The 21,763-nt window shown below is 52.1% G+C and overlaps 1 protein-coding gene and 1 non-coding gene across 2 annotated transcripts; both read right to left on the bottom strand.

Moving 5' to 3' along the window:
- Window positions 1-1,831: 1,831 nt before the first annotated feature.
- On the bottom strand, window positions 1,832-1,904 carry TRNAR-CCU (transfer RNA arginine (anticodon CCU)). The gene has a single exon. It is a non-coding gene; the product is annotated as a tRNA-Arg (tRNA).
- Window positions 1,905-2,211: 307 nt separating this feature from the next.
- LOC117838904 (probable LRR receptor-like serine/threonine-protein kinase At2g16250) lies at window positions 2,212-7,052 on the bottom strand. Its single transcript, XM_034719104.2, has 4 exons — window positions 4,645-7,052; window positions 3,917-4,045; window positions 3,362-3,384; window positions 2,212-3,196 (listed from the first exon to the last, which is right to left on the bottom strand). Exons 1-4 carry the CDS (start codon window positions 6,219-6,221, stop codon window positions 2,622-2,624), a joined length of 2,304 nt encoding a protein of 767 aa, XP_034574995.1. The 5' UTR covers window positions 6,222-7,052; the 3' UTR covers window positions 2,212-2,621.
- Window positions 7,053-21,763: the final 14,711 nt, after the last annotated feature.

The following is a 21,763-nucleotide window of genomic DNA, read 5'->3' as shown; positions in this document are numbered from 1 at the left end:
CGTCACAGATAGCCTCCATAATTCAGCGTACCAAGTCCATGTCTGTCAATCAACATGCCCCAAGAGTAGTCGGTGAAGTGTAGCTCTAAAGGGTAATTACCGTTGAGAGGCGTAAAAAAAGGTACTCGGCGCGTTGTCCTGCAGGTGGAAAACAAGCCAAAAAATTATATGAAATAATTAAAAAAGTGACTTAATTCATGGACGATTATCAATGAAACCGTGTCGATTGTTGATGAAACCAATTACTCAAAGTCGATTCCGACTAGCTGTTGACAGTGTGAGGCCCGTCCTCGACTAATTTTCTAGTCGAGACGAGTAGTCAAAGTAGACCATCCTCAACTAGTTTTCTAGTCGAGACGAATAATTGAAGTAGTCGTTGGCGAGCTGATAAGGCCGGATGTTGGTGTAGTAGTGTTCGCGTACATCTTTTGTGTAAGTTAGGCAAACATTCTTGAAGCTTCATGGTAGCCTCCGGTGTTCATGTGTCACAATTCCTCAATTTGCTTTTCACAGGATGTACTCAGAAGCTTGCTGCCATATCCTTTACCTTGATCCACGCTTGAGCGGTCGATTTTTCTTCTTGGAATCGGAGACGGAAAAGGAATCTTTGTCAGTTCCGCGTCCGCTTAAGAACGAAGACAGTAGTGATGCATTGGTAGACAACACGGACAACCGCGTGCGGTACCCTCCTTTGTTGTAGCATGCTCGGAATCAACCCATGCGTCTGGACACTTGGCGCCACTGCAGATGATCCTCAGACCAATCCTTTTCTACTTCAAATTTGATCCAACTCGGCGACTTCAGCTTTGAAATAGACGCACAGCTCGCCAAATCGGACAGAACCCAATGCGCCTTGAAATTGACACGAGAGCTTGTTGAGTTGCTGACTGGTCGAAACAAAAGCCTCACCGCGCCGAGTAAATTGATTTTGATGGTGAGGTCCTTCGAGCTCGCCCAATGATCTCGACGATCTCACCTACCTGGTGCGCCAGATGTCGGTGTTTTATACTCGACAACCTACCAAGGTGTATCCCAAGGTAGTAGATTGGTCGGTGGGGGATCGCCGGACCTGAAATTTGATGGTAAAAGCGAGGACACAAGATACAGATTTATACAGGTTCGGACCTAGCGTAATGCCCTACGTCCTGTTTGGGGTGTTGTATACTGCGTCCTGCGCTTGGGTGTTGTTTGGTATTGAGGATTTTGTCCTTTATTGTGGTTTTATGAGGTTTTCGCCTACCGATCTAGGACCCATGCCCTCCTTTGTATACTTAAGGAGGCGGGATTAGTAGTCAATTACAAGAAAGAGTCTGTCTTCTTCGTTCCTTACGGGTACTGAGGATCTATCCCCTACAGAGGCCAAATTTCCGGATCGACAATGTCGAGGATGACAGGGACGTGCGACTTGATGTTGACATTCAGGAGCGCCGTAGGGAGGGTGCAGGCGGTGCATCAGGGGCGGGGTGGCCGCCGGCGACGGATTGATCGAACTGGAAGTCGAAGGGGGGGGGATTAAGATCCATGGCACCGGGAGAAGAGGGCACGGCAGGGAGGATCAGGCCGTGCTAACTGATACCATGAAACAGGATAGAGAGCCAACGCAAATTGCTGTATTCATCTCAAATGTATTTATACGTGTACCAGCATTCGGATCACGAACTGGCTCTCCTAATCTAGTGCAGGCGCATGGCACAGAACATGCGAGCTAGGCGGGCGCCGTGGCGAGCGCATCGCCTTGGCGCCTGAAGACTCGGGCAAGGCAGGTGCAAGGCAAACGTACAAGAGCTCAAATTGAAAACAAACATAAATATGCAGGAAAAAAATGGTGACTTGCGCCAGGAAGGGTTCGAACCTTCGACTTTTTGTTTAGGAAACAAACGCTCTATCCACTGAGCTACAGGCGCTCTGTATCTGTATTATAATATTCCCACTACTTCCCGTTGGGCCGGGCCTTCACAGCACGAGACCGCGACTCGCAAAAGGACACTAGCAGATTTGGCCTTTTCTTAAAGCCACCATCAGTTTTGGGCCCTTTCTGAAGGCTTATGGCCCACCTAGAATGGCATTATCTCCTCTAAGAAAAACCTAAAAAGCACTATCAGTTTCACGTGGTAACATCACAAACATTCCGGTACCACGGTAACTCGAATAGAAAACCAAGAAATCCAAATGGAGGATGGAGCAACACAAAGAACGAGAGGCTGGCAGGCATGAATAAAACGAACATTTCTACTATGATCAACAATGAAGCAATCAATTACAGTAGGGAGAAGAAAAAGAATCAGCTCGCCATTCTTTCTTTAATCGAGAGGAGAGGGGAAAAAAAAGAAAATAGACGGAAGAGAGACACCAGACTTCCAACAGTGAAAGAATCTGACTACCACCGACCGCACGCCATTGTCCTCAACCAAGGTACACCATACCATCCGCTACTTCTTCCCCCAAAAATGATTACCATGGCGCCAGTGCTGCTGTGAAGCCATTGACAAGGAGAGAATTCACATTCCTGACTTTTTGGACGAATGAAATCTATCAGAAGCTGCCAGCAGAGCTCCAGTATAGCCCTCCATGGATATCCTCCCTTTACCCAAATGATCAGAAAGAAAAATCCTCTTTTCTCATTAATCCTCGGTGTCACGTGAGCCGGATGGCTCAGGGAAGATCTCCTTGGATTGCCTCCTGCGGGAGGAAGAATGATCACCGTTGCTCCCACCAGATGACTTGATTGTCTCTGATCGTTTCAGAATGTTGTCATCCCTTGAAGGACCTATATCAGACGAGCTATGCCGCCAACTCCCAAAGAGTGCAGCATTCCAAGAACCCCGTGATGATGTTGCTCTCAACCTGGCTGAGCTGGAACCATTATCTTCCCGAACCACCTTCAAGGGGTTCTCTAGTGCTTTTAGGATGTACTTCATCGGCGGGCGTTTGGAAGACCGTGGATTCAAGCAGGACTTGGCGACAATTGCCATTGCCCAGACTTCCTCCAGATGGTCCTCATCAATGATAAGTGTTGGATCAATGATCTTGCTCATAAGCTCCTTCTCATAAATATTGACATACCGCAGCGTGGTATCAAGCCATTCGCTTGTAGCAGCATCGTTCGATGCACTGATGCCAAGTCTTCCTGTCACCAGCTCCAGTAAAACTTTTCCAAAGCAATAGACATCATATGAGCAAGTTGCAGACGGAGAACCTGTTTACATCAGAGAGATTTGGTCAAGTTCAAAGCATTTATCACAGACAAATGGGACACTGTAGGCTTTATCAGTTTATTTTCACCAGGAAGCTGAGGGCTGATGACCAATTCTATATATTGGAAATGCCTGAAATAAATGAAAGGCTGTATGCACAAACTCACCAGAAGAACCTTGATCTGCCGCCCTGCAGTTCCACAAAATACCGCATCAGAAGATGGAAAGGGATTTATTTAAAATAAGAAAATGAAATTACTGAAAGGGTGCAATCAGTCATGTGACTATCAAATAAAACAAAGATACTACTAGTTCTTGGGCGCTAAAATATGGAAATGCAATGGAAGAAAAGAAAATAGTTTATGGCTACCTATGCTTGCATGGTCCTACTAGCTCTAGTTATCACACTTATTGATATCATTTGGAATTTTGCGTCGCTCAAACAGAGGACAACATCAACGTGACATCTTGCAGGCCCAGGAATTGTACAGCAGGGTCATCTAGTAACTGAGTGAAATAATGTTGACACTGTGCTATTTAAAAGATAACTCATCTAAAGTCACGCAACAAGACTGGTAAAAATATTAATTCATGGTTAGCTTACTATATATAGTACAAACTTCTAGTTTAATACCGAATGACGCATGGATTTGCAAACTCCACACGAGCATTTAGCATGTAAAAGAGAAATGAGCCATGAAGAGATGGAATCTAGAACTTACGAAGAAAATCTCAACAGCTTTGTGATGACGTTTTGGTGACCCTCCCCTTCTTGAGGACACACCTCGCTCAAGCTACCGAGGCGCACATCAAATTTATCATCAAGAAGGACGCTGCTGGCTTGCACATCCCTGTAGCAGAGAACTGACAAAATTAGCTAACAGCAAACATTTGCATTGCATCTAATTTATCGATCTTGGAACAAAGTGTTTTTTGCCATCAAAATCCTTTGTGTTGCCATATGCAACTGAGAAAATGACAAAAAGATTGGTATCTGTTGTCATCTTCGACATGCGTCACATGATAACACAACAAAAATAAGCCTAGTGAAATCAGGGCAACAAAGAACTTCCCGCCTTTTGTGTGCCAAAATTGATGGGTGTTTAAATGATATATAGAACAGAAGAAAAATCTCTTAAACAACGAATTAAAGCAAATAACATCATTGCCCACATCGAATTTCCAGGACTTGGATAAGGCACGGCATATGTCGCATCTAGCACGAAATACTGAATTGCTGATTCAGGGATTGCTGGGATACATTATGTATATTTGGTCTACTCCTAGCTGTCACCAATTCTATGGGGACATTTGGTGACGTTCAACCAGTAAACCACATGTAATGATCACTAGAATAAATCTATGAATTTATCATACTAAACAAAATATATTGATAACAAATACCCAACCAAAACAAATCCAGTATCCTTAAAACTACACAGATCCGTACCTGTGAACCATCGGTGGAGTACACTCATGGTGCAGATAGCAAAGAGCCTCAGCCACCCCTGTTGCAATCTTCAACCTCTTTATCCAGTCCAAAGATTGCATGCCCTCATCTTCCTCCCTTGATTTTCGGTGCAGTGCACTCGACAAGTCACCGTTTCGAACAAACCTATACACAAGAACCTTTTCTTCTTCTTTATCAAGACAATGCCCCAGGAATGGCACCAGCCTTTCATGCAATCCTTTCGCAAACAAATCTAACTCTGCCAGATAGGCATCCTTACGAGCCACGCGTGCAGTGATCCTCTTCACCACCACAGCAGTCCCATCTTGGAGCACCCCATGGTATAGATCACCTGAGTGACCATGCTTGATTAGCCTCTCTTCCCCGAATCCTGAGGTTGCATTGGCCAGTTGGTCATAAGCAAACGAGTCACCAACTTTCGCCGTGTTTGCAGGCAATGCAGAAGGCTGCGTGCCACCAGTAGCTGCAACCGCACCAGTAGCTGACACTCCCGATGGCGCACTTGGCGGTGCCCCACTTTCCCTCTGATCATTCGTCCTCCTCCCAGAACACGCAATGCAGAACACAACCGCTGCCACCGCAGCTATCAGCAGGAGGCCTCCGCCTATGGCCCCGATCAGTATGTACCTCAGATTCTTGTGCTTCTTCTTCCTTGCCGGTGCAGGAGCAGGCTGTGGCGCGGGTGGGGTAACTGGCCCATCATACGGCAACCCACGACTGGCATAGAACTGCTGGCAATCAGCCTGGGTACGCTGTTCCGGAGCATCAAGGAAGCAATTCAACTCAGAAGACACATTCCCACCACCACTATCGGGCACACTTAGCTTGCCGTCAAAGTAGTTTCCAGAGATATTGGTCAGCAGCACCTGGGCGAACAGCCGGCGGAAGGCCTCCGGTACGATGCCATAGAAGAGGTTCTCCGACAGATCCACCACCTGCGCATTGGCTGGCAGCGAAATCCCTGTCGTGGGCAATGGGCCGGTGAGGTTGGCCCGAGAGACGTCGAGAACGCTGAGCCCCGGGAGCGACCAGACCGCAACAGGCAGCGCGCCCGAGAACGCATTGCCCGAGAGGTTGAGGGTCCTGAGCCGCGTGAGCCCCGCAAGCGCCGAGGCGGGGATCTCCCCCGAGACGTTGCAGGCGGAGATGTCGAGGGACTGGAAGGTGGGCGCGAGCCCGTCGCCGAGCCACGCCGGGATGGAGCCGGGGAGCCCGAACCCCGCCGCGTTGAAAACCTCGAGCTGAGTGAGGTTCCGCAGCCCGTCGACTTCGAAGCGCGGATTCAGGCGGCCCAGCCGCGTGCGGCGGAGGCCGGCGAGCGCGAGCGACACGACGCGGCCGCCGCGGCAGCCGACGCCCGCCCACGCCGTGCACGGGTCCGCATGCCGCGGCCAGTCCCGCGCCCGCAGGCCGAGCGAGCCCCGCAGCGCGTACAGCCCCCGGAGATCCGACCGCGACGTCAGGTTCCCCTGCGCCAGCACCGCACCGGGCGCCGCCGCCGCCGCCACGAGCGCAACGAGCAGCAGCAGCGCCCAGAGCCCGCGCGCGCGCATCATCACCTCGAGCGGCCCCTCCCCCCGATGCCGCCGCCGCCGCCCTCCATGGCCACTCCGCGTTACAGGTGTCGATGGAACTGGGGAGGAGGCGGACGCGCTGGAATTCGGAGGGAAATTAAACGCAATAAAGGCGGGGGGGGGGGGGGGGTGCGGGGCAGAGGCAGAGCTACGCAGGTAACTACAGGGCGCCACCACCAGAGAGGAGCCCTCCTCTCTTGGCGAGTTGGCCTCTCTCACCACCCCGCCATTAATGCCCAAAGTTAAACTCCCCCAACTGCCTCCCAATTATTACTCCTCCGCTTCCCTCTCTCCTCCGATTCGAAACCAGCAGGAGCAGCACCCGAATTCCGCACCACCTCCCGAGCTCGCCGTGGCCACGACGGCGCCGGCGAGCGCAGAGCGAGCAGCAGGCGCGACGGCTGCGGCGGAAGCGGAAGCGGAAGCGCCGGAGCTGGGGAAGAGAGAGAGGAGACGAGACGAAGCGGAGGAGGGGGAGACGGGAGAGGAGGAAGGAGGCCGGTGCTTGTATTGCGGGGTTTTGTTTTGCGTAAGGAAGCTGTTAAATGTTTTTGAAATTCTCGGGGCTTTGAATGGAAGGGTTTGGTTTTGGCTTCCTACCTCTGCGCTGTCCGCGATTTGTTGCCACGTCTGGTTGGTTTCGCAGCCAAAGCCGAAGCGCGGGCGGCAGCGCTAGCGCAGTGTAGCCAGTAGCCACGGGCTCGGGCTGGCTGTGGATGTTCGAGCAGTTCAGGTTCCTGGGGATCTGTTGGCGCTGGCGCAGTGGCTCTGGGGTCGAGCGCGGCGCCGTGGCAGTGGCGTGGCGCGCAGGTGCGTGTGATGAGATGAACTGGTGCGCGGTGGGTTGGTCGGGTGGGTGCGGGCGTTTAGTGGCCGGTTCCTGGGGTTTGGTGGGGTTTTTGATGGGATGGATGGGCACGGCCGCACGGGGCGGATTGGGGGAGGAGGGTCAACGAGGCTGCTGCTGTGGTCTAATGTTTGGGTCAAGCGGGCCTGCGGCAGTGGGCGGCCGGCCGGCGTGGCCGCTGGTGGTGGATCGTGGGCGGCCGCCGGCCGGCCGCTGGGTTCTACTAGTTCGTGTTTTTCTGCGTCCAATCGATCTGCAGGGTACATTGACATTCCATGAGGGTAAAATGGAACGGTGGTAAATGTTACAGGCTGTAGAATGCGTGTGATACATACTTTCTGGATACGTGTATGTATTGTCTAGTTTGTTTCCGCTTTCAGTTCCTTCCGAAATAGCAGCACACGAATAGCACTACTCCAATCCACCCATGGTTGCCCATTTTCCGGAGCATTAACTGCCTTAGATCTAAATCTAAGCATTTACTTGGCTGCGTTAGCTGTAGTGATTTGACGATAGTATCTGTTTTGTTCGCAAGTGCTTGAGCAAAATTGGCAGGAGAGCATAGCGCGTTAGCGATTCCTTTTACGGAAGATCGTTATTAGCTGAAAAAAAGCATTTTGGTGGCCTGGAACTGGTTAAAGAAATCTAGCTGTGTTCGGAGCAAATCCTGCAGGAATTTCCCATTGATTTGGCTAGCTAAAACTTCGCTGTGGTCGTTCAGACTTGCTGCGGCCTGAAATTTGAACCGGGCGTTCGTTCAGAAATCAGAAACACAGACAAACGCAAAAGCCCCGCGGGTCGCTCCAACGTGACTCGTGCTGTATATTTTTTAACCGACCGATCGGCAACCACGGAAAACCCCCCTGGCGGCTGCTTACGTGGAGGCGATGAAGCCACCCTGCGCGCTGCCGATGGGTGGAGCTCAGGCCGGACGCGCGGCAAGGCGGCGCCACCCCCCCGCCAGGGCTCCGAGAAAACCACCTGACATGCCACGCCAATCAGCCATCGCAACGAGCAGCAGGTCAAGGTCAGCAGCGCGTCCAGCCGGCCACCACCCCTGCCGGCTGCCGTCCCTGCGGCGGCGGCTGTTGCTGCTGGGAGACAGGAGCGGGGGCGCGGAGGAATGGAACCATCTGCGCGTCCGCGCTCCCCTGTTCGCTTCGCACCCGGCTCCAGGGGCGCCGGGCGCACGGGGGAATGTCCCGCTGCTTCGGCCCTGCCTGCGCCCTGCGCCCTGCGCCGGTGTGCCCCTTGGTTTTTTGCCACGTCCTGCCATTGACTTGACCGCTTCTCCTGCGCCGGGTGGTCGCTCCTATGCGGATCGCGGGAGCGTTTCTTCTCTTCCTGGTTGGATGCATCGTGGTTTGCAACTTGCAAGCATGTGCTTACCAAAAGTACGGTAATCTCAGTATGTTGCTAAAGTAAATATTTGCTAATGATCGATTAATTAGGCTTAATAGATTCGTCTCGCCGTTTAGCCTCCACTTATGTAACGAGTTTTCTAAATAGTCTACGTTTAATACTTCTAATTAGTATCTAAACATTCGATGTGACACGTGCTAAAAATAAGTCAGCACACGCCCTCTTACGCTTCCATTGCAATTTTCAACCGTGCAAATTTTGTAACCTTTAATTGATCAAAATTAAGAATATGCAGAATGTACATACAAATTTGGTATCATTGGATTTCGAATTTGAAAGCAATTCCATATGATGGACATTTCCCTATGTGATTGCAGTTTCATGGTCATGGACAATACAGTGTAGCGCTGGAGACCACACCAAGTTAAACCGAGCCTTAAAAAAATAAAATTAGATATTACCTTTATTCCCAAGAGCAGCAAAGGAGCACCCTACTTTCATATTTCCTTTTGGAAAGCACCACACACACGTACCAACCAGATTCGATTCCACTGTGCAGCTGAGATGAGATCTGCATGGACCTCACCCATGCACACACACACGCTGCCACTAGCTACAAGGTCTCGTGTTAGTTAAAAGTGTCCAGTGTAAATGCATGTGCTTAGGGTGGATGCGCCACTATTCTGAGTTTTCCTAACCTTAAACAACCATACATGAATCATTGAAAAAACGAGCAGGTCCCGGTTGTAAAGTGAGCTCCCATTTTTTTTAGGGTATAGGTGCACGCATTGCTCCCCCTGGCGATCGAGCTGCCCGCATCATACCAGTCGAGCCTCCTACCTGTAATCTACCAACTGCGGCTGCACTGGAGTACGCGGCTGCTTTTATATCTGAGATGCATGATCGGTGGCTCCATCATTGGTGATGTATAGTTAGCTTACTAAACTTAAACTAACACAAACTTGCAAGCTTCCTGCCGATCGATGTGGCCGGAGGGGCGAGCGCCAATTTTTTTTTAAATAAAAAGCGCCGAATCTGTTCACCATATAAAATTAAAGAAAAACAGGGGTAAAAAAAATAGAACCTCTCGTGATTTATCAGTGAGACAGTGACTATTTGGGCCCTTGACTATGCACGTAATGACGTAAGGATAGGAGAACAATATTTCATCAGGGTGGTAGAATATAGCTGCAGCAAATATATAGGCTAGCAGGCTAGGTTTGTAGGCAGACGTTGTGCAGTACTAGTACTACTCTCCAAACAGTACTCCTAATTGCAGTACCATGCTGGAAGTTAAATGCATGTATGATCAATGTCTACAGTTCCGTTATGATCAAGAACCAACTAGGTACCCGTTGTACCTGTTCCTTTGATGCATAGGTCGTCCAGTCACATTTTCTCTTTATAAGACCATCTAATCATTAATTAGCAATTCAACAACTAAACTGGGGGGCTGGGGGCTGATGTGAGAATTTTTCTCGTACTCCTATTGAAATAGAATCATCTCTTGCGTATGCCTGTATATTCGTCACGCATACTCCTCGTCCTGCAGAGCCAGCCGTGGATCCGTTCCAATTCCAACAGACGAGATCGCAGAATATAGAGCAATTGGCATAAAGTACTGTAGTACTTTTCAGAAGGCAGCAATGCGCGCGTTGCGGATAGTCAAATGGGCTGTAAAGTCTACGGCATATAGATTTTAAATCACATACATGCGGCCATTACTTTTGTACGTAGTCCTTCGATGTTGGTGGAGAAAAAACTCATTGACATTCTGCAGAGAAATAGTATAAGTTGACAACAATCCAACGTGAATGAGCAGTTTTTTTTCCGAACAAAGACTTCTATCTTCAAAGAAATGCTACTCAACACAACTTCAAATTATGTTTTCTGTAAAAGAAATGGTAAAAGCGGAAAAGGAAAAAGCACAAGTTGATGACCGGCCGGCCCGTGAATATGCTATACCACCCACGTCAAAAACATCTGGCTTAAATTTATATAAACCAACAATCAAGTACAAATAATTAAAATCCATTCAATTGTGAGCCCCCCCCCCCCACACACACACACACATATGCTTAGTACAATCATTATTTTTTTAATTAGCAAGCTTAATTTTCTTTCCCCCGAGAAAATAAAGAAAATATAGCTGATATTATTGTTTAAGCCTCGCTCCAAAAGATAGGATTGAAAACAAGCATTTCGATTTTGACCTAATCTCTTCTTCAGCCACCGGTCTACCGCCAGCAAGGGTTGACATGATACTTTCCATGCGTTGATATTTAACCTATTCAAGACTGGCCGCAGAACAAATATCTTTGGCCGTAAGAGTGGACTTGGGAAAAATTCAAAACGATGTCGATCACGCAAAGGCAAATTCTCGGCTTCGCGCTACCTCCGCATCCACTGACCTCAAAGCGCACCCCCCATGAAAGATTGACAAATTTAGAATCGTTGGTGGATAATTTGACCAAGTACAGATGATGACCTGGGGAGAACAGCATGTAGCACAAGATTACCCGGCCTAAATGAGCCACGGGCACGTGGGGTTAGCAATTTAGTATAGGTTCGACGATGAGCGCCGTCATCTGGATAATGAACCTTTTCGTGTACTGGCTGGAAGCAATGCATGGACCTGCCGCAGTGACGCCGCAGGTCTCAAACATGGACTCATTGACGCGTTGTCGATTGTTCGCATTTCGGACGCAGCTGAGCCGGCCGCCGGATCACTCCGAATTGAAATGGGACTGTGTGCGCGGCCACTCCGGAGCTTGCCGATGCCGACCCAGGAGAGGCAAATGGAATTTCTGGATGGTTTATGCGTCTCCGAGGCCATAAATGTTGCTATTCTTCCGCTGCTGCTCTTCGTGGTGGGGTGGATGGTGTGGATGCATGCAGCGCTCTTTCCAATTTACTCTATAATACTCCCTCCTCCGTTTCAAATTGTATGTCCTTTTCTAAGATATACACTATATCTAGATGTATAACAATATCTATGTACTTCAAAAACTAAAACGACATATAATTTGAAATTGAGCGAGTATATATGCAGTTTGTGCCACTTGCCACGGGACATAAGAATGGACGTCAACAAGAGAAAAGGAATAAAAAGGCGGGACATGAATACCCGTGGTCCATGGCGAATTGTAGCAGAGCCAGTGCAGCGCCACTGCTACCTGTGCTGTGTAGTAACCGAACTTCATGGCACATGGTCCAGCTGCGTACATAAAAAGGTGTTGACTAAAAAGTTTAGCCAAAACTGTCCTTCCGCAGTGTGCCTCTACTCTGCTTCGAAATGCAGCCCACAACGTCGGGCACACACGCCCCGTGTGTCCTCTCTCCCTGCAAGGTGCAAGGTGTGGTGCTTGAGTCAAAGTAGCATTTGCACCCTCTCGCAGCAGTTGACTCGCGTTTGGCCGTTGTTCATGTTACGCACCAGAACACTCCATCTCACTGGCAACTTTTTTCACGCTCGCCAAGGCCGATGCCATGACACCGCCACGATCCGATCGATCGGTTCCTTCGGGCCGGAGAAACAGCACGGCAAGGAACCAACGTGTCCGGCCTCCCTCACATGTTCGCAATTACACCTCCCACCCGGGCTCGTTTGACCCCGGGGTGCCGGCCGGCCTGCCGGGGCCGGATCGGACCAGGGGCCGCGCCGCGGCTAGGTGGCCGGTGCTTCAAGGAGGCGTTGATGGCGCTATCGTCCATCGCGTCCGGCCCGCGGACGATACATACGCGCGCAGCTTCAATGCCCGGGCGCGCCAAGGGCGAGCAAACAAAACAGGCGAGAGACCCTGGAGGCGAGCGGTTGTAGGCTTGTTTGCGTAGGCAGCGCACGCCCCGATCGCGTTCCGTCCAGTCCCGGCGCCTTTCTGCGGCCGATCAGATATTTCCTTAAATGGCTGCCGGGCGGCGCGGCCATCCCGTCGTGGCGTCGTCGTCGTCCGCGGTTGGTGCCGATCGAGCGGCGCGATGGCAAGATTAATGGCGGGCAGCGCAGGGCAGGGCTACGGCTGAGCTCGTGTTGTGCTTGGAAGAATTTTAGGGGAAGGAAGGTGCGCGTCGTAGCGTACTCCGCTGTGTTTACCAACGGATATTTCAGTTTCCGTGACGCCTTTTGCCAACGGTGCTTCTTCCATTGATTTGGTCCCGGGTGTGAGCTCTGCACGTATACCTCGCGAGCTAGATTCTGCTTTCAGATGGGGCGCCGCTCGTGAAATGTTCCCGCAATTTGTCGTGCACTTGTCCGTGGCTGCTATCTGTCATTGAGATCCAAGTCCTTTCTTCTTTCATTCAGTGATTGAGTGAACACGTAACCTTGGTCCATGGATCGATAGATCTTTTTCTACCAGTTCTAACTGAGTACGAAAGTGACGAACCTACGTGCACTAATCTCCACACGATCCAACACGTCTCTGTCAAGCCAAAGAGCCTCTACGACAAGCAATCCAATGAACCCATGGCAATACATGTGTGTACAGCAAAGTGGACTCCAAAGACCTGGGTAGTGCACTGGAGTGCTCACTAGAAAACAAAGCCAGGGCACTGGGGTTACGTATATGCGCTCGTCGTCTCCTTTCCTACGAGGATTCCTCGTCCGGGACCGGGAGAGAGCCGGGCACATTGGCTTGCGCGCTAGCTGCCGCTGGCCAGGTCTCCTTCGCTGGCGCCGGCAACACGACAATATCCAGGGGACGACGGCCCCAGCCCCCAATGCCCGAGGCTTCAAGCCAAAGCGTTCGTGCGCGCGATCCCTCCCATGGCCGCCGGCCGCCGGCCAAGGGGTCGCCTCGCCGCCACGGACGCGTGCAACCCGAACAGAGGATTCGATTACAATCAGCGGTTTTTGGGTAAGTAACGTGCAAGCCAAGGGCGTTCGATGATCCTGAACAGATTAGGCTGCTAATGATCACCATGATATTCTCCCCGTACCAACTTGATCCGCCCTAAATACAGGCATTGAACGACTGGCAGGGTACGGACCAAACGGAACAGCACCTCCATGTGTCATGTCTCAGAGTGGAGTCAAATCAAATTTAATTTGATTATACCCCTGTGTCAGCAGCCCTCATGGTGTTTCTGTCTCTAGAGCTGCGGGTGTTCCAGCCGATGAAGAAGAAGAAACCGGAGGGAACAACAGGCAGCCAAGTCGACGCATCATTCGGCCCAACAAGAAGTACTTCGGTGGTGAATGGACATCAAAGTAATGGGATGATGACCTTGTAATAGTTAGGCTCAAGAAGCGGGGTTTTTAATACTCTGTAAGGAGAGGGAGATGACGGATTTGGAGTAGAAGAAAGAAGTAGGCGGCGACGGCCTCGACTGGCTCATCGTCGGCCACGATCTTGTATCGAATCCAGTGAGATTAAGTGTTAAAGTATCGTGGATCCTAACAATTAGCATCAGAGCTATTCATTCTGGAGCCAACCCACCCACACCACACCAGATTTCAAGTAAGATCCGAAGCAATGGCGCCGGTGCAGGAACTTGAAGTCATCCTCTTGACGGTGATCACTATCTTCAACCTTGTGATCTGGAGCTTGTAAGGTCTGCATGATGTTTTTCCTGCAAGCTGTACAACACGTACAATCATGCTCCTCTAATTTTGACCCGTCGTCTTCTAAATCCTTCTCTTTGCCTTTGTCTTGATGGCGTTTCTCTTCCTCCTTGCTTTTCTTCATATCAGCCCAATCCCAGTACGTGTTGGCATCTTCTTCTTCGTCACAGCCTGCAGCACTCTATAATCCAGGGCTCCTAATGTCCTCCCAGTCGCTATCACCTCCATAGTTAGCAGGTGAATACTCGGACGTCTTCTCCACATAGCTCTTGCGCTTGATACCGAGTAGCCTTGCTGAACGCCTTGTGGGAGTGACGACAGCCTCCTTCTTCTTCGTTAACGCCTCGCCATCACTCGAGAGGATGATGAACTTGCGATCCGTGAGCTTTCCGAATGGCACCTTGCCTCCAACACTGATGCGAGCATTACGAGCCATCCTTGGCGGAGTTTTGGGACCCAACTCGCACCTCTTAGCTTCCATGTGAAGGGCGAAGGTGGAGGCCAAGGAAGGGGGTGGTGCCGATCGGCCTGGGGAGGTCAGGCTGATTGGCTTGGCCTTTTCCTTCGTCGGTTGCTGCCCCATCTCGTCTCCCGAGCTCCTGGACATTGCCATTGCACTTTTTTTCTGGTTTGGGTCGATCTGAATTGCTTGTATAGATGTGAAACTCAAGCCCTAATTGGCCTCATTATATACTCTTGAAGTCTTGGCAAAGGATCCACACATTTTCAAAAACTTCCTCGCTCATTCCTCTTCCTCCATCACCCACCGCTCCCCCCCCCCGTCCCCCGCTGCTTCCTCCTCCTCCTCCGGTCACCGCTGCCTTCGGGCTTCGGGGTTAGGGGCTTAGGGGTTGCCGGGGAGGTCTAATGGCCATCGGATCTAGAAAAGGGGGCGGGGTCAGAGGGGAGACCGGCGGCGGAGGCGGGTTGTGGGGCGGTGTGGCGTGGTGGCGGGGACGCCGTCAGCCAGGCTCGGCTGGACAGTTGGTAGGCTAGGGACGGGTGGGAGCGAGGGTTGGAGGTGCGCTCCCGAAGGAGTAGGGTTAGGGCCACAAAGGGTGGTGGTGGCGGATTCGGCGACGCAAGCTGCCGGAGATGGTGGAGGATGGCGGCGTGGGGGCGAGTGAAAGAGAGAGAGCAACGGGAGGCGGCAGCGGGTCCGGCGGCGAGGAAGGTGGCGCAGGGGCTGTCACTGAAGGTGACATGGGCGGATTTGTCGCCTTGAGTGACACATAGCACCGCCCACGCCAAGGACCATTTTTTGGATTTGGTAGGTTCATTGTGATGACCGACAAGGCATAGTAACCGGTGTCTCAGGATTCATTCGCCGCTCCATTACATGTTTCTCCTTCCGTGAATTTTTGTGAAGCGCGGTTTCACTTGACACGGTATTTACTTTCGGTTGTTATAGGCGTAATTGCTTTGGATACCTTGAAATTTTTATCTATTGACAAACAATTAGGTAAACTATAATAACTTTGATGCTCAAGTAGATTTACGTTTCAAAATGCTTTCGCGCCATATTGGTATTGTAGCCACAAATGATGTATATTGTGAGGAAGCAATGGTCAAAGTCTACCTCTGACGATCAAGTACAAAATTAAATATACCTTCCCTTGTAAAAAAATAAACTTACTAGTTTCTTGAACTCGGTAGTTGGCCGAAGGTTGCAAAGTTCCGAAAAACGTGCATGCAAGTACTTTATTTCAAGTTAAAACAATACATAGACCAGTGAGTTTGTCATGTTTGACGAAATCCAATGAAGCACAACAAAAATCTTTCTCGAAAATAGTTCTGAGCAGATAAAGCTGGAAAAGCTAGATCGTTAGTGGGTGACGCATCTATTTCTGGGACCGTGTGCTTTATGCGTGCCTGCCAATGCAGACCAATAATTAAAAGCAAAGCTCTCTTGTCCAGAGTCCAGACGCCTCTCCTTTCCACCACGAACTGTTGGATGATCAGGAGGCCGCAAGCCCGCAAGTACACCCACCACTGTCTCGCGCAACCAGACACACCCCCAATTTAATAAATCATAATTCATAAATCCACAAATCGCATCCTAAGGTTCTGTTTGGATCCAAGGGCTAAATTTTAGCTCTGCACTTTTAACCCAAAATTTAACTTTTGGGATCCAAACAGGTGGGCTAAAAGTGACAAATAGCTAAAATTTTGGAGCTAAAATTTAGCCCCCAAAGAGACCCTAAAAGGAGCTAAAAGTGAACCTGGTCCACAAATTCCACCCCTGCCCCCTTTCCTCTCTCCTCCGCCTCTGTGCCTTACCCCTCCCGCACTTCCTCTCTCCTCCGCCTCCCACACGCCCGCCGCCTCCGGCCCCCCGCCGGCCGCGCCTCCTCCGGCCCCCGCCTCCTCCGGACCCCCGCTTCCTCCGGCCGGCCGCACCGCCTCCGGCCCCGCGCCACCTCCGGCCCCCGCCTCCTCCGGCCCCGAGCGCCGTGCGGCTCAAGGAGGACGCCCTCGAGGCCGTTCAACACGTCCTCCTTGTTCCCCGGCACGACCAGGAGGTTCCGGTAATGTGGCCGTGCGACCGCGGAGCATGTAGAAGCGCTGGTCTTCTCCGCGGCATAGGCGACGGCGCCCTCGTTCTCAGAACTGGGCGCGAACACGACCCTGTAGTTTCCAGGTAGCGGCAACGCCGATTCCGACGCGGCGAAAACGGCCGCGACGCCGCCGACCTTGAGGACGCGACCGACAAGCCCATGAATCCAGGAGGAGGAGGGAGGGCAAATCAGTCATTTTAATGAGGACTAAAATTTAGCCCATGGATCCAAACATCCCAGCAAAACTAAATTTTAGGAGCTAAATTTTAGTCCGTGAACTTTGGATCCAAACACCACCTAAGAGCATCTTCAGCAAATTGATTTTCCCCTTTCCCCTTTATCACCGTACAGGAAACCCTTTCACAATTTTTGGAAGAGAGGTTGCAGATTGATTTCCCCATCCCCCTTCGTGTTCCCTAACATGTGGGACCTATATGTCATTGAGTCAAACATTTTCTTCCTCTCTTTCTCTCTTCTCTCGTCCGAGCATAAGGGGTGCCCGGCGGCGAGATGACGGAGCGGTGGCCCGGCAACCCGGCGGCGTGGCGTGCAAGGCCAGAACGGGGAGGCAGCGCACGGTCGTGCGGCTCCCCAGCCCTCTTCCGCCGTGGCTGGGACGGCAACATGCTGGAGGCAGGTGGGGCACGGCGGCGGTGCTCGGCCCCGCAGTGGAGGGCGGCGCTGCTCGCCAACGCCTGGGCGCACGGGGCCAGGACGGTCGGCCGGTCGGCGGCGCGCGCGAGGCTGGAGGCCGCGCATGCGAATGGCGAGGTGGCCGCCGGCGGCGATGCCACACATGACGGGGGCGGCTGGTGGCTATGCGCGCGCATGATGGGGACGGACAGCGGGCCAGCGGCGCGTGGAGGTCCTGGATGGCCGGCGGGCAGGGCGCCCGGCGTGCTAGGCCAGCGGCCGACGCGGATGGCCGGCGGCGTGAGCGAAGGATAGATGGTGGCGGCGCGGATGTCGCGGGTGGCCGGTGGTGGCGCGGTGGCCTGCGGGGAGGATCGGGCAGCCAAGAAATCCAGTGGCCTACAGATCGTGCGGCAGGAGAGGGAGGGGAGGAAAGGGAGAAGGAAAGGGGAGAGGTGTATTCCCCGGGAGAGGGAGGTAAGTAAGGGGATTGAGAAAAAAATAAAAGGAAAAAGGGAATGGAAAGGGTATCTGCTGGAGCTAGTTTTTTCTTCCCTAAATTCTTTTTATGGCTGAAAAGTAGAAAGGGAAAGAGGATCTGCATAATAAGTGCAACTTCAAAAGGCTACTAATCTTACCCCAATACCTTCTTTAGGGGAAAAAAAGAAAAAAGAACTCCAATAGTCCACCTAAAACTCTCCAAAAGATCGGCGACGCAAAAAAAACACCCTTCACCCCGTAAATATTCACGATGCCCCGATCTTCCCCAATCCTACCCCGCGCACAACAAGGCACCAGCCGCCCCGCGCTGCCACCACGCGCACCGGCTGCTCCATCTGCGGCCTGGAAAGCGCTCTTCCCGTAATTGAGATCAAGCCAACTGCCAATCCCAAATCGATTCCGAGGTGCCATGGCCTCCACTGCGACTGCGACACCTGCGCCTTTGCTCCCTATGACCAACCTGGCGGCCGGCGGTGGTGGCTTCGAGCCGTCCTCGGGCCCACCGCCTACCACGACCTCCCCCGGCACCCTTGTCGCCACCAAGCGCGGCGTAGTCCAGGCCGGCGTCGCAGTTATGCTTACGCTGGCTTTCGACGTAGCGTCCCGCCTCCCAGCTCAAAGCACGTCCCTACGCCGGTGGCGCGCTATGGCAGCTCAAGCACGTAGACCAGCAGCGTACCCGCCGTGTGGTCCGCGAAGACTGCGAGCTGCGAGCCCATGGTGGCTTACGGTGGTCTTGTAGCAGCCGCAGCCGCTATCGTCTCTAACATGGTGCCGACGTAGACTCTAGGGGATGCTAGGGTGGCGCCGATTCGAACCCAGTCCCAGCGCCGCCGCTGCTGCTCCCAACGTCTATCTGGTTGCTGCCGCCGAGAACGGCCCCAGCAACATCAGCAGCTCCAAAGCGTAGAGGATTGTCTTCTGTAAAGTACGAATGAGCCACGACAAACTGAGAACCAACACCACGGACAAGCAATCAGTTGAGTATTAGAAACGAGATTTCGGATCTCTCCAAGGTCAACGATATGCTACCCTACTGTTGCTCCCGTCGCCACTAATGCCCAACGCAAGATGGAAGATGCAGAAGCCAACAGAGGAAGCAGCAGATGCACGATGCAGAACCTAACTGACTTGCGGACCCAATTATAATGATGTGATCTTTTTTGAATTATTGGGGAATAGATTTTAACTTTCTACTGTGGGCTGATATATTTTTTGAGGAAATTTTTTTTAGCATAGTCCACAATACCTCATTTAGGGCTCTAACACCAAAAAATCAAGTGACAAGTACACTAATTGACATGAAAGAGCCGCCGGCTAGTGCGTGCAGTGCTGAGGTTACTGCACATGGCACGTGCCAGCACCATGCGGTGCAGATTCGCGGCGCACGGAGCCAGCTGCGAACCATCCAAGGCGACGTGCATGTAGGGATGGTAATAGATTATGGTCTTCATATCTCCTTCACAATTCAATAAACTTCTATTTATTTTTAACTTACAATTATATATTATTATAGTCCGATTCTTGTAGAGCGCGATACTAGCAAAGCCCAAAGGAATTTTCGGGTACAAAGCGCGCAAAAAAAACCTTTAAAAATGCTAACAGTAGTGGTAGGACTGCTGGTGCTGTATAGAGCAGTACGAGTACGTTCCTTTGGGTCCTTGGGAGTACCGTATGTACATGCTTTGCATGCTGCCATGATCGAATCAGCCTCGGCGAAAATTTGGATCTCACAATAGATCCTGCACGAATAACTACATGCTACAGCGGCGATATAGTAAAAGTAGTGGTAGTATTTGGTGGTACTAGGACTGTACGCCTGTACAGCACCAGCGTATTGTACGACCCGTCTGGACCGTACAGTACCGGCGACATACAGTTATTGTACGCATTGAAGGAGGCGACGGGGACTTGGCGTACGTCGAGTCGTCGACCGGACGAGCTGGACGAATGGAACGGCGCTCCATGGCTAACAATGCTGCAGGAGCGCCCTAAAAAAGACAGTGCTGCAGGATTAGATAAATGGTCGGAGCGCGACCACTAATCCGCGCCGGATTCGGTACTTGGCATGCTCAGGGCTGTGGCGTGTGTTTGGATTGTTCTTGGTCAGAGCATGCAACAGCAACGAACCCCGAACACGATGAGGCGACTGCAGTGCAGGAGCTCTGCAGGTTGGATGCTGCAGTGCAGGAGCCGATGAGTCAACGCATCTAGCATATGAAATGATCTCTGGATAGAGCTGCAGGGATTTGTAAAAAGGTCTAGGCATCTGACTGATATGTTCAAGACAAAAGTTTCGGGACCTTGTGGTCACTGGTCAGTCGATGTCATGGTTACCGAGATGTAGCGTGGAGCCCGTTTTGTCAAAAATCGGCTGTTTTCAAACAGGGAGATGGAGACGTGAAACGTGATGGATGATCTTATTTTATCTGCATTTTTGACATGTGAGTTGCGTCTTCTTCCCGTGTTAAGTTATTCCGTCCTTTCTTTCTTTATTAAGGAGGAAAAGGTTGGTTTTGGTTTTGTTGGGTTGACTGAACAATGGGTTCTCAGTTTCTACTGTTTGGATTAGTTATCCTATCCAGGACAAGAAGCGATCGATCCTGTTGGGAAAGGAATCCAACCTCTGACGCCTTTGCCTGTTCAAATCGAGAGGGAGGAACGAGGAACACGCGGGTGCCTGGTTTTAAGACCAGCCTGATCAGATGATGTTGATTCAGAGTCCAATCTGTAGCCCTGTATTCTTTTCGCTGAACAGTTCTTGGTACGAGGACTTGATTGTAGACCACTTCAGGTATCCGGAGCACCACCTCTCTACAGTCTAGAGTCTACGCATCACGTGCGCGCATCTCGAGGCACTTCAAATTTCATCACCCACTCCACTCTGCTACCCACGCAGCTACCACTGTTTGACCGTCCATACTGCCTGCCTGTGGTCCGTATTTCTGACACGGCCCGTCTCTTGTTTTCCAGATCCAACGCGGCATTGTTTACTCCGAGCCCGAGATGGTGGTGTTTGCATAAAGCAGCGCCTCCCTGACATCGACACCTCGGTAAACAAAGCCTCGATTGGTACTAGCAGTCGCTGCCGTCGTCGTCGTCGCATCAGATCGCCGCATTGTTTAACCGATCCGTTACACGCGTCGCCGTCGCAGGTCCGTGCCCAACTCAACCGCCGCAACCGGACGCCGACGGCGACTTCTCGCGTGCCACGGCGTCACGGCAAGCACACCCGCCGCCGGCCGCGCAGGAGGAGGAGAAGGGCGGAGCGGCAAGCAACGCTCCACATCACGGCGGCACCTACCCAGTTGACGCCGAGGCGAGGGAGGGACCAGGGGCCGTCTCCAGGTTTCCCTCCCCCTGCGGTTTCCGCATGGAAATGGGTGCCGGGACCGCGCGGAAATCTGACGAGAACGCCCGCGATTACGAGGTGGGAAAACCCGGGCGAGAGAGGCGAGCGGCGACGGGAGGAAAGCCGAAAGGGACGCGCCGCCCGGTTCCGCTCCGTCTGGGCAGGCCAGCCCACCGAGCAGAGCGGTGCTGTAGGGTCAGCCGGCCCGAGTCGTCGCGCCGCGCGGACAGCGAGGTGTGGGCGGTGGCCACGGCCACTGGGACAGTGGTGGCCTGGTGGGTGATGGCTGCGGAAGGGTCGCCGTCTCGCTGTGCGTGGGCCTGGCCCGCGCCAGGTGATGGCGGGCCCGGGGCGAGGGATTGAGCAGCTGACTGACTGAGCAGGCGAGTCGCGAGTCGTGTGTGTTTGCCTGCCGAGGTAACAAGGTGAGCGGGGCCCGTGGGGAGGAGGCTGGAGAGTGCGTCGCCTCGTCCTGTTGCTGCGATGGATGGATGTGCGCCTCACCGCCCTCACGTCGAGTGTTTTCCGCTTAAAGCTGATGGTGAAAGTGCACATAGCGACTGTCATGCAGTGTCAGGCACAGTGCAAGACTTGTAACGATCATGCTATCTTTTTGGGAAATGACACGATGGTTCGTTCGTTCAAGGGATGGACAGAAATAGATCGCACATAGAAGGATGAAATCCTGCAGATAAGTGGGAATTGAGG

This window comes from Setaria viridis, chromosome 9 (assembly GCF_005286985.2).
Source record: "Setaria viridis chromosome 9, Setaria_viridis_v4.0, whole genome shotgun sequence".
Taxonomy (NCBI): Eukaryota; Viridiplantae; Streptophyta; class Magnoliopsida; order Poales; family Poaceae; genus Setaria; species Setaria viridis.
This window is presented reverse-complemented; position numbering and strand designations above follow the sequence as displayed.